The 13464-nt window shown below is 44.3% G+C and overlaps 1 protein-coding gene across 2 annotated transcripts in view; it reads right to left on the bottom strand.

Annotated features, from left to right (window-relative positions):
* The window catches only part of SEC24D (SEC24 homolog D, COPII coat complex component), a 79456-nt gene that overhangs the window by 47924 nt on the left and 18068 nt on the right, over positions 1-13464 (bottom strand). For both annotated transcript variants that reach the window (XM_069978450.1, XM_069978451.1), the window contains exons 3-8: positions 11683-11800; positions 10921-11063; positions 8700-8945; positions 6921-7039; positions 4663-4774; positions 1934-2061 (exon numbers count right to left, since the gene is read on the bottom strand). In XM_069978450.1, the coding sequence (XP_069834551.1) occupies positions 1934-2061; positions 4663-4774; positions 6921-7039; positions 8700-8945; positions 10921-11063; positions 11683-11800 (866 nt within the window). The remainder of the gene's footprint in view (positions 1-1933; positions 2062-4662; positions 4775-6920; positions 7040-8699; positions 8946-10920; positions 11064-11682; positions 11801-13464) is intronic.

The following is a 13464-nucleotide window of genomic DNA, read 5'->3' as shown; positions in this document are numbered from 1 at the left end:
CTTTACCACACCATGTTTTTGTGGTATACGGCAAGGGAATATGACGAGGGAACATGCCACATATTCCTCTGCTATATAGCTAACATGGATGTGGCATCTGTCATACATACACTATCATGGTGAACAAAACTAAATAATCATTCTCCATTTCCTACCATGGTGGAATTTTAGAGGATATTTTAAGTATTAAAGAGGATGTACCATCAGGTACATCCTATTTAATATGACCCACGGATAGAACGGAGCCGTCACAGTCCGTTTTTGAACCGCGGCCCAGTTCCTGTGTACGGCGCTGTTCTATCCATAGGTACCAGCCGGGGCTGAAGCACTGGAGGCAGGCCAGCTGGCCCCCGGTGGGAGGAATCCCCCTGATTCTAATGGAGCCACGTCATAGAGAGGAGGGAATTCCCTCCCACTGGGAGCGGTCCGGGGCCATCTCCAGTGCTTCAGCCCAGGCCCGGTACCCACTGATAGAGAGGCCGAAACCGGGCCGCGGTTCAAAAAAGGACCACGGCACTGGCTTCCCCATAACTGCGCCGTTCTATCCGTGGGTCATATTAAATAGGATGTACCTGATGGTACATCCTCTTTAAATTCAGATGATGTAATAAAAACCTTTTGTCTACAATGTCCATATGCCCAAACAAGGCCTATAGAATGGGGTTGTCAGTGCAGTAACTCTAACCAGGGCCCTACACAGAATTTTATCAAGGTGAATACAATTTGTTATAGAATGAGATACAATTTGTAGAAAGTATCTATAATGCCCTAGTGTACTCATATTCGTAAGGCAGATTCTCTGCTATACATATCCTCGGAAAAAACATGTATTCACTTCTCTCCCCATTTCCCAGGCTCGGGCATAACTGCGCTTAGCTAATCACGGCTGAGCAGCTGATGACGCGGCAGGGGGGGGCATAAGGGACGGCTGGAGCGGTTCGGACGGCCTCCCGAAGATGACGTCGTCGACACAAGATAGGATTGCTGCTCTCCTTCCTCTGCTACCAGCCATAGGATTGCTGCTTTATTTCCTCCGCTAACAGCCATAGGATCACTGCTCTTCTTCATCTGTTACCAGCTATAGGATTGCTGCTCTTCTTCCTTTGCCACCATCCATAGGATTGATGCTCTCCTTCATCTGTTACCAGCTATAGGATTGCTGCTTTCCCACCTCTGCTATCAGCCACAGGATTGCTACTTCACTGCCTCTGCTATCAGCCCTACTGTCCTCTTGCATGACTCTACCGCCTCCAATCTTATGGATTTACAAGCTGCTTCTGTGACTTTTGTGAGCTGTTACACAATTATTTTCATCTGCTCTCCAGCATTTGCCTTGGTAATCAGTAAAGATAAGAAAATCCCACGAAGGCTTCAGTTCGTACGAAACTCGTCAGCCACTTACTGGTCACTGCTACAGTCAGTGAATAGCGGCTGAAGAAAATCCTGTCAGTGCACACTATGGAGCGAGCGCCTGCAGCCGCACGCTCCATAGTGTGCTGTGGGGAGTTCTGATGTGGGCACGCACGGATGCGCCTGCATCAGAACTCTGCGGCGCTAAAAATCTTTTCTGAGACCAGCCGTTGCGTGACCCGGCCGGGTCACGGAAAGGCCGGTCTCTTGCGTAGTGTGAACATAGCCTAACAGCGCGGGACGGGTGTTGAGGAGGAAGGTATCACACATACCTTCCTCCTCAGAGTCCCCGGCGCTATAGGGGGCTATCAGCAGGTTAGATTAATCTAACCTGCTGACAGTTCCCCTTAAAGCTTAGTGTTACCAAACTTCAGCTAAGCTCAGTGCTTCACATCCCAAAACAAAAAAATTTTTTTTTGCTACTCCTACAAGCTAGATATCAGTCCACATTACTGAGTGATGAGGTCAGACAAATCCAACTTTAATCAATAATCTGAACATATCTGGCAACAGGTTCTCTTACCTCATTTGAGGGAACGACGGCTAGAGGCTTGATGACAGCAGCAAGTGGAATCTGAGACTGTTTAGCCATGTCGGAGGAGGTAGGGAAACAATATGTTGTACATCTAATGTATCGTGGGGTGGCATTCCCTGTAACATAGAAGATCATCAAAATCGTTTCTCACAACCCAATGAAATGTTAACTAAAGCAGTCGGCAAGCCATGATGCTTACAATATGCTTGCACATTTTTAAGAGAGTGGTCCCAGCAGACAAATCACTGAATCTGTCCGAAGCAATATTTCAATGCCCAAATTCTTGAATTACTTCTAATATTTGGAAATGCTATACTTTAATAGAGGACTGTTCTGGGCAACTGCAGAGAAACCTGAGAAACATAGCTCTAGCACCATTATCACTTCAGCATAAACTCGGCTTTTAACATTTCTCAATGACCTTAAAGGGGTAGTGCACCCCCAAAAAATTATTTTACATCAACTGGTGCCGGAAAGTGCCAGCGATTTGTGATTTACTTCTATTAAAAAGAAGTAGAAAAAGAACAGCAACAAATCCCCATAGAAAACCTCTCCTGCTTTCCAGACTGGAAATAATACCACTTCCTGTAGGACATACGGCAGCTGATAAGTATTTTTTTTTAATAGAAGTAAATTACAAATTTCTAGCACTCTCTGGCACCAGTTGATTTGAAAGAATTTTTTTTTTCTAAACAACAACTTTAAAGTAAAATAAATACAATACCTTAACACTTAGGCTCCGTTCCCACTGAGGAAAGGTAGCGGAATTCCGCGACGGAATTGTCCGCCGCGGAATGCCGTTAGCCTCCCGCTCATAATGGGAGTCTATGGGAGGCGCGCGCTCCTGCCCTGTCCGCGCTGAAGAATGAACATGTTCATTCTTCAGCGCAGACAGGGCAGGAGCGCGCGCCTCCCATAGACTCCCATTATGAGCGGGAGGCTAACGGCATTCCGCGGCGGACAATTCCGTCGCGGAATTTCGCTACCTTTCCTCAGTGGGAACGGGGCCTAAAGGTAAGCTTTGTGTGATATTTCCTTTAAATGGTATTTGTTGTTTTAAACAACTCTCTCCATTTGATACCTATGTGATTCCTAACATATTTGGTAATCACTTCATTTACCAAAAATGACTAGTTACCCCAGAGAAAAAAGCTCTAAAGTCTTGGCCACTATCTGCTATCCACTGCCTGTTGTTAGGCAAAATCTGTCTCTAACAACAGCTAGATCAAAAAATAATAAAGGGAGTGGGGTGGGGCTTAGCACGTAAAGGAGAGAGAGAGAGTCTGCAGTAACTGCAGGCTAAGCCCATTTTTCTGATAAAGATAATCCACAATGTTCTTGAAAGGTAAATTAAGGTTTAGGGTATGTTCACATCACGTTTTCAGCCCCACGTCAGGCTACACGTTGGGAATCTGTGAAAAAAGGATGCTGACGTACAGCATAACGCTTTTGAGCCCTGCACAAAAGCAGTATACGTCTGGCAAACAAGCAGAACATAGTCACAAAATGATTAATTCCTGCTCATTGAAATCATGAGGCCACCGGCCTTTTTTCACTGATTCCTGGCGTGTAGCCCGACGTGGGGCTGAAAATATGATGTGAAAGTAGCCTTACCTCTTAGGACCAATTCACACATTGTAGAGCTGTCCGTAGCTGCACACCAGCAGCTTTGGAAAGCACTGTGGATGTGCCTCTGTAGATTTCCACATCAGCGGACAGAACAAACAGACGTGTGAAAGGGGCCTTAGCTCCACCCAGGAGGTTCTGGGCATAGCATGGCATAGCAAAGAGGAATATGCGCTGTGATTGGCAAGAGAAGTAAGGGAAAGGAAGTCCATGGATGTGTACTACTGGCAAACAGCCTCTCTCTGGTACTGCCCCCTAAATTGGAGAGAATAGGAAATAGCAAAGCAACATAGAGTGGGCTCTTGGGTACTCAATACCAGCAGTGTCACCACTCTGAGGAGTTAATGTAAGCAAACCATGGCGGTTTCAAAAAATGATTCAAAATGACTGGCGTGACTTAAAGGGGTAGTGCAGCGGTAAAGAATTATTCACAGAATAACACACATTACAAAGTTATACAACTTTGGAATGTATGTTATGTCTGTGAATGGCCCCCTTCCCCGTGTCCCACCACCCCCACCCATGTACCCGGAAGTGTGGTGCGCTATACATACCTGTCACGTGCCGACTCGTTTCCGATCTTCAGTCATTGAAGTAACCTTCGGACGGCCGGGCCGAATCCCTCCGGACCGTCCTGTGTGACGGCCCCCCTCTGCCGCGTCATTGGCTGCTCAGCCGCGATTGGCTGAGCACAGTTTGGCTCAGCCAATTGCGGCTGAGCAGCTGATGACGCGGCCGCATCATCGGCTGCTCAGCCGCGATTGGCTGAGCACAGTTATGCTCAGCCAATCACGGCTGAGCAGCCAATGACGCGGCAGAGGGGGGGCCGGCACTCAGGACGGTCGGAGGGATTCGGCCCGGCCGACCGAAGATGATTTCAATGACTGAAGATTGGAGACGAGTCGGCACGTGATAGGTATGTATAGCGCACCACACTTCCGGGTACACGGGTGGGGGTGGTGGGACACGGGAAGGGGGCCATTCACAGACATAACATACATTACAAAGTTGTATAACTTTGTAATGTGTGTTATTCTGTGAATAATTCTTTACCGCCGCACTACCCCTTCAAGTTCTTTGGACATCTTTACCTTGATCCTGTATAGTGCAGTCTGTGGTAACAAGTGGAGGCACTTGTCCTCTGACATTAGTGGTATAGACTTGTCCAGCTCGGCTGATCTTATCGTTATCGATCACTTGTATCTGTTGAAAACATTTGCAGACCTTAGTAGGACTAATAATTGTAAAGTTTTATATATACACATGAAAGATACATGAGGATATGTTCACACAACTTATCTTTTAGTAAAAATACGCCCGTTGTTGAAATCAGCAACAACGGCCATACTTTTTGCGAAAAGATACTTTGCCTATTCTTCTGAGGGATCCTGGACGGAGCCTATACACATTGTATTTGCTCCAGCCGGGATCTCTAGCGGCGCCGCAAACAACTGACATGTCAGTTTTCTGCGGCCGCTATTCAATGAATAGCGGCCGCAGAAAACCATGTCAGTGCACACTGTGGAGCGAGCGGCTCTGGCCGCAAGTTCATAGTGTGCTGTGGGGAGTTCTGATGCAGGCACACAAGGATGCGCCCGCATCAGAACTCTGCAGCGCCAAAGATCATCCGGCTGGTACGCTATATGATGCTTCAAGGAGAAGTCCAGCGAAAATGTTTATTAAAGTATTGTATTGCCCCCCAAAAGTTATACAAATGCCCAATATACACTTATTACGGGAGATGCTTATAAAGTTCTTTTTTCCCTGCACTTACTACTGCATCAAGGATTCACTTCCTGGATAAATGGTGATGTCACTTCCTGGATAACATGGTGATGTCACTTCCTGGATAACATGGTGATGTCACTTCCTGGATAAATGGTGATGTCACTTCCTGGATAACATGGTGATGTCACGACTCGACTCCCAGAGCTGTGCGGGCTGTGGCTGCTGGAGAGGATAATGGCAGAGGGATGATCAGTGTCCCTCCAGTGCCCTGGGTCCCTCAGTGTCCCCCTGCCATCATCCTCTCCAGCAGCCACAGCCCGCACAGCTCTGGGAGTCGGGTCGTGACATCACCATGTTATTCAGGAAGTGACATCACCATGTTATCCAGGAAGTGACATCACCATGTTATCCAGGAAGTGAAGCCTTGATGCAGTAGTAAGTGCACGGAAAAAGCACTTTATAAGCATTTTCCGTAATAAGTGTATATTGGGGATTTGTGTAACTTTTGGGGGGCAATACAATACTTTAATAAAAATTTGCCGGACTTCTTTCAGTACGCTGAACACAGTAATGGTATAGAGTATAGCCATGCACATGCAAACAATGTGTTACCAAAAGAATATGGATGAAAAAAAAACAGATTGCAAAAATGTAGTGTGAACCCAGCCTTAGGCAGTGTACAGTTATACAGCTAAATTTGTAAGGTGGAGATACAATCAGCCCCACACTTCCTGTCTCCACTCTTTACATACAGTCAGTGAGGAAACAGCAATGAAAATATAACAATTGCTGTTTTGACACAAAAAGACACGGCTTTGGGCTCTGGATATGTTTTCATAACAGGATCCAGAATTTGGCTAATACCATCAATGCCTTTTGGACCACATTAACTTTAAAGTGTCACTGTTGTTAAAAAATATTTTGCAGAAATCTATGGTACAGGCGATTTTAAGAAACTTTGTAACTGGGTTTATTAGCCGAAAAACAAATTTTTATCATGAAAAAGCAGTTTGAAGCTCTCCATGGTCTCCATGCTTCTATTATGAAGAGGGGAAGGGTGGAGGGAGATGAGGCACCAAAACAGGACAACAAATAGTTAATTTACAGCTATATCACTGGGCTATCTCCTCTGAAGTCAGCACTGACCTCTCTGACCTTTGAATAGCAGCTTTCACACAGGTCACGCTGAGTAATCCTTTGTTCTCTGCTCTCTGTTGCCAACTAATCTCCCTCCTCCCCCTCCCCTCTCCATAGATTACACAGGGCCCAACTTATGTAAAAGAGTCGAGATTTCTTGATAATGAGCAGTGAATGAAAGAGAGGAGGGAGGGGGGGACCTGGGGAAAGTCTTTTTGAATGCAGATAATGGCATATTTGCCTAATAAACCCAATTACAAAGTTTCTTAAAACCGCCTGGACTATTGATTTCTGCAAAAAAATGTGACACTTTAAGGGGGTACAGTGGGTTTCAATGTGATTTCTGTAATTTTAAACATGCTGGACTCTAAAACGGAGCCCCCACAGATGGAGCCGCAGCCTTACACACAGCTTTAAACAAATAACTGGAGATACACTGTAGAATCCTAAATAATAACACAGTAGTAACAACCCATTCACTTACCGGGCTTGGTATAGAATCCGGGTCAAGTTTCTTTTGGGGCGGGCCGGACATTTGCTGCTGGCTTCCAGGCATTGCACCAGGATAAGGCATTGGTGGTCCTGGAGGACCAAAACTGTTTTCTGTAGTATGAACAACACATATACAATCGATCAATCGATCCCTGTGATTCTCAAACCATTAATCTTCGCTTTGCATCAAAGTTCCATAATGAGTTTAACCTGGTATCATATACAAATGTGAAAACTGTGAAAGCCGATTATTTTGGGGGTTTTGCGTTACACTTCAGAGGAAAAGTTAAACTTAAGGTACATCAAGTCATGTACTTAAAGGGGTTATGCAGCGAAAATCTTTTTCTTTCAAATCAACTGGTATCAGAAAGTTATATAGATTTGTAATTTACTTCTATTTAAAAATCTCGTCTTCCCATACTTATCAGCTGTTGTATGTCCTGCAGGAAACTGTGTTTTCTTTTCAGTCTGACACAGTGCTCTCTGATGCCACTGGACAGAAACTGTCCAGAGCAGGAGAGGTTTTCTGTGGGGATTTGCTGATGCTCTGGACAGTTCCTGTCTCGGACAGAGGTGGCAGCAGAGAGCACTGTGTCAGAGTGAAAAGAAAACACCATTTACTGCAGGGCAAACAGCAGCTGATAAGTATGGGAAGTCTTGAGATTTTTAAATAGAAGTAAATTACAAATCTATATAAGTTTCTAAAACCAGTTGATCTGTAAGAAAAAGATTTTTTTCCGGAGTATCCCTTTAAAAATGCATTTTCCACCCTACCCTTCAGTATTTGTCTAGCTTTTGATTTCCTAAATAACTAAATGGGATACTGAATACAATTCCCATCAAAATAAGGGCAGTACTATCAAGAGATGCTTTCTGGCTCCATAGCAGTGCTGTACAACAGGCTGTCACTCTGTACCGTCAGCACCTTATTAAACAGGGTACATTTTCTTCTGTAGGACCTCATCTGAGCTATTTTTGTGTCAAAGCTCCTACGCTGAACATTTTTATTCCCTTATTCAGAAAAAGCAATTCATGAAGAGTAAAACAAACAGGCGGCCAAGGCTAAAACTGGTAGTCAGAATGGAGGAACATGTAGCCCACATTTATTAAGCCTGCCAGTCTAAGAAAAACGATCACTACAATGAATGGCATCAAAATTACTTAAAGGGGTTGTTCGCCAAAAATAATTTTCTTTCAAATTAAAAAGTCCCAGCAAGTGCCAGAGATTTGCGGCCGTGTCACAGGACGGCCGCTGTATGAGATGTTCAACTCGGCCAGTACTGCAGTACTGGCCAGGTTAACATTATTTCTTTTTCATTGGAATATGGGCACATTCGGGTGTGCCTGCACTTCAATTACCCATAGCAGATAATGTAAAGTATGGCCGCAGCCGCACTTTACATTGTCTGCACAGTCTATTTTGTGACATGAAATAGATATGTGAGTTTTCTTTGCGTAATCCCAGCCAGAGTGCATACAGTGTTGAAATTCCATAGGGGTTAATGCGATCGGCTGCTGTGATTAAACAACAGACGTTGTTGCAAACTTGCAATAACGGCCGTTGTTTAATCAAAAAATACACTGTTTGAACGTGGCCTAAGCACTAAACTGCTGCAGTCCCAGGAACACTGAGCAGTCTATGCTGCATTATTTGTCCTGTATTATTTTACACAGATAGCTCAAGGTGCAAGATAAATGAATACATTGATTTATTCTATATAAAATGAATGAGGCTATAGCCTCAGGCTATACCTATTACTATGTTACTTACGATTTTGAGGAGGATATCCGAAACTTGAGGGCTGGCCTGGCATCTGTGGCTGGAAAGGAGAATGTGCATTCATTCCATCTTGAATATTGGCATGAGGTAAGTGAGGCTCAGAATTTAGGCCATTATAATTGCTAGCAACTGCTGGAGGTGTATGGAGGCCGGGTGCCATGTGACGTGTCTGCTGCGCGAAACTGCCAGGCATATTTGGGTTAGGAGGCACCTGAGGGTTATTGGATCCAGGAGGACCTGTGTACATATGGTGCAAAGAGTAGCTATGAAAAAACATGATATACATGTAAAACAAAGATTCCTTATCACACATACTGTACAAAGAGCAGTCAGGTAACCTTTCAACACATTTTTAGGTTATGTACACACAACGTAAAAACAAGGGCAAAATACGGCCATTTTTGGATAACTATGGCGTGAAATAATGATCATGTTTATCTAAATACGTCCGTATTTTGCCCTCATTTTTACATTGTGTGAACATAGCCTAATTTAGGCTGGGTTCACACTACGTATATTTCAGTCAGTATTGTGGTCCTCATATTGCAACCAAAACCAGGAGTGGATTGAAAACACAGAAAGGATCTGTTCACACAATGTCGAAATTGAGTGGATGGCCGCCATTTAATGGCAAATATTTGCTGTTATTTTAAAACAACGGCTGTTATATTGAAATAATGGCCGTTATTTACTGTTATATGGCGGCCATCCACTCAATTTCAACATTGTGTGAACAGATCCTTTCTGTGTTTTTAATCCACTCCTGGTTTTGGTTGCAATATGAGGACCACAATACTGACTGAAATATACGTAGTGTGAACCCAGTGTAAAAACTGCACCAAAACGAATATAGTTTTCTAGTCACATACTGTATATACTTCCGTTGAGTGGCAGCAGTAAGGAGTGAAACAGCTCCCTCTGCTGTCCCCAATGTTTGTGTCGGGAACTGCAGGGCTGTCCAAGCCCTGTAGTGCCTGATCCTCTGCTCTGCTCAAGTGGTGCTGCACAGTGCTATACAGAGCAGGGTCATGTTCCCCTATGTCCTGTCTCACACCTAGACACACAAGATATTTACTCTTGTTTTGTGATGCAAATTCAAACACAATATGGCGTTTAAAGGACACCTGTCACCCCCCGTGCCGGGGTGACAGGCTCCGGACCCCCTGTTAGATCCCCCTATACTTACGTGATCCCGCCGAGTCCCGCTTCCTGAGCTGGCCGGGTCCCGGAGATATCAGCTCCTGAAGCCCGCCGCGCGCGCTGACAGCAGAGTCAGACGCCCATAGAGAATGAATGGGGAGTCCGATGCTCCGTCATTCTCTATGGGCATCGGAGTCATCTCTCAGCGCGCGCGCCGGGCTTCGGGCGGTGATATCTCCGGGACCCGGCCGGCTCAGGAAGTGGGACCCGGCGGAATCACGTAAGTATAGCGGGATCTAACAGGGGGTCCGGAGCCTGTCACCCCGGCACGGGGGGTGACAGGTCCTCTTTAAGTTTAAAGGGGTATTCCACTTAAACATAACTTTTGATATGTTGCTGCCAATGGTGAGACTAACCAGTCACTCTACACTTGTTATTATCTATTCAGTCTCTTTCCCCCAGTTCTGAGCTGCTGCTTTCTGCTGAAGACACTAAAATCTGTGTGTGAGCCTTTCTCTCTTTTTCCTGCTCCTTCCCCTCCCTTCTGAGACAGCTGATGTAAACAAGTCCCTGACTGGCTTTATCTGTAACACTGTAGCTTCTTTGTAATGCTGGGAGGGTTAATTTGAGGTCAAGCTGCTGATAAACTCACTGTGATTATCCATCCCAGCTTTACACAGAAGCTACAAAGTTGCAGATACAGTCAGGGACTTGTTTACATCAGCTGTCTCATAAGGGAGGGGGGTAGAGCTGTTACAAATCCATTCACATATTTCTGTGTGCATGGAGGGGTGAGATGCTCTAATTCTGCAACAAAATCTGCATGTAATTCTGTCTATTTTTATCTCGTACTTGTGACAAATCTGCATGCAAAAGGTTCTGAGACTTGTGGAATCGCCCTAATGGGGTGTACTCAGTCTGAGTGCCTAGGGCAGCACACGCTGTAAATATATGGAAATCAGCTCCTTGATGGGACAATCCCTATGACCTCAGTCAGGAAAAGATATGGAGTGTAAAAATAGACAATTACTAGTAATACGTATGTAGCATTAAAAAAAAACATAAGAATTACCATATCCTCCTAGCTGCATGTTGTTAAACTGGTTGGCCATCTGCTGAACTGGTGCTGGAGGAGCATTGTTGTAATGTGTCGGAGACTGACCAAAGGACGGGTAGGTAGGAGAGGCGTTACTGGTAACTGGGGGTCCTGGATGCCTGAAGGTGAGATGTAGATGAATACACAGAACTATAGACAGCATTTAATATTGTATTTAAAGGGGTATTTCACTCAAACATAACTTTTAAAATGTTGCTGCCCATGGTGAGACTAACAATTCCTTCCATACTTATTATCTATTTTGTCTCCTTCCCCTAGTTCTGAGTTGCTGCTTTCTGCGGAAGACACAAAAATCTGTGTGTGAGCTTTTCTCTCTGTCTCCCCCTCCTCCCCCCTCCCTTCTGAGACAGCTGATGTAAACAAATCCCTGTCAGGCTTTAGCTTCAACACTGTAGCTTCTTTGTAATGCTGGGAAGGTTATTCTGAGGTGTAGCTGCTGATGAACTCGCTGTGATTAACCCTCCCAGCATTACAAAGAAGCTACAATGTTGAAGACAAACATCAGCTGTCTCAGAAGGGAGGGGGAGGAGGGAGAGAGAGAAAAGCTCACATGCAGATTTTTGTGTTTTCAGCAGAAAGCAGCAGCTGAGAACTGGGGGAAGGAGACTGAATAGATAATAACAAGTATGGAAGGAACTGTTTGTATCACCATGCGCAGCAGCATATAAAAAGTTATGTTTGAGTGGAATACCCCTTTAATTTATATCATCATATTACCTTTGAACAAGATTTCCAGGGATATTTGGTCCATTATATAGGTTATTCTGAGGAGAAGGAGGAGGTGGGGAGTTCAGGGAAACAGGAGGTCCAACTTGTGCACCAGATTTCAGGCCAGCTACAGAAATATATAAAATATGTGTTTTAACAAACCATGTAACCAGTAAGAACTAGCAGATATAACCCCGCTAGCATGCTTTCTGCCAGTATAGGGCCCCAGTCACACACATCCGCATATTCTGTCCCCATTTCCAAACTTGCAAATAAAGACAGAAAGCTGACCCTTTAATTTCTATGGCCCAAAACACACATCTGTAGTTGTTACGAATACATGTTGGGGCCGTGATCAGAACCACAGAAAAAAAAAAATAATAACAGGCAAGCTATAGTGCAGCCCGTAGTTACGGTGCAGATTGCCTATTCTTAAAGGGGTACTCCAGCCTTTTTTTCTTTCAAATCAACTGGTTTAACAAAGTTATATTGATTTATTTGTATTTATTACTTCTATTAAAAAAAATCTAGAATCTTCCTGTACTTATCAGCTGCTGCATGCCCTGCTGGATTCTTTCCAGTGTGACACAGTGCTCTCTGCTGACACCTCTGTCCGAGACAGGAACTGTCCAGAGCAGTAGCTAATCACCATAGAAAACCTCTCCTGCTCTGGATAGTTTCTATCTCGGACAGAGGTGGCAGCAGAGAGCACTGTGTCAGACTGAAAAGAATAAAGCACTTCCTGCAGGACATACAGCAGCTGATAAGTACTGGAGTACTTGATGTTCTTAAATAGAAGTAAATTACAAATCTATATAACTTTATGAAACCATTTGATTTGAAAGAGAAAGATTTTTTTTGGAGCCATATTTGCCCCAGGTATGTATTCACACTGTACATATGTATGCATGTATGAATGTAAAAGGTTTTCTAATCTTTATTTTATTGCTCCAATGATCAGTGCAATCTCAGAGCAAATAAAAGCAAATCCAATTATAAAACAAACAGAGAAAAATAGCGGCCGCCAGGCTAAAACCCCACTTTAAGTCCTATACATACAGGCCACAGACACCTGAATAGGTTTTATTCTTTTTTTCCTATTATAAATGGTAGAAAACACTTTATTTATAGATTTTTATTAAAGGGGTTGGCCACCTTATAGTAAAATTTCTCAGTGTACCATATTAGTAAGTGTACTCACTGTATATACTGACAGCAGCTCTCTGTGTACCTCATAGAGCTAACATCAGACTCTCCTCCTCCAGGCTGGGCTGTCCTGCTCTGTGGTGTTTCTGTCCATAAGATGGTTGACATGGAGGAGCATGTGACCATGCCCCGCCCCCATTGTCCTCCATAGACATATACAGGCTCAGGGGTGGACACTGGCGGGGTGGGCCATGGTCACATGCTCCTCCATGTCGGTCATCTTATGAACAGACTCACCACAGAGCAGGACAGCACAGCCTGGAGGAGGGGAGTCTGAGTTTAGCTCTATGAGGTACACAGGGAGATGCTGTCAGTATATACAGTGACAGTATATACAGTCACTAATACTGTACACTGAAATATTTTACTATAAAGTGGCCAACCCCTTTAAGCATTTTGCTCAGTTTTTCTTCTCTGTACTGACTCCGGTTTACAGTAAAATCTGTCATAGAAAATTCCTTGAAGGGTCTGTTTCACTGCCTGATCTCTTCTATCCTAAACTTGTAATTTTATTTATGACCCCATCAGAGTTCATCTGGTCATAAATCAGTTTGAGGGGGCTGGCAAAAGTATGTACACAAATCA

The sequence above is a fragment of the Dendropsophus ebraccatus genome, chromosome 7 (genome assembly GCF_027789765.1).
Source record: "Dendropsophus ebraccatus isolate aDenEbr1 chromosome 7, aDenEbr1.pat, whole genome shotgun sequence".
In the NCBI taxonomy this organism is placed as follows: domain Eukaryota; kingdom Metazoa; phylum Chordata; class Amphibia; order Anura; family Hylidae; genus Dendropsophus; species Dendropsophus ebraccatus.
Note: the sequence above shows the minus strand (reverse complement) of the source record. Positions and strands in the feature narration are given on the sequence as shown.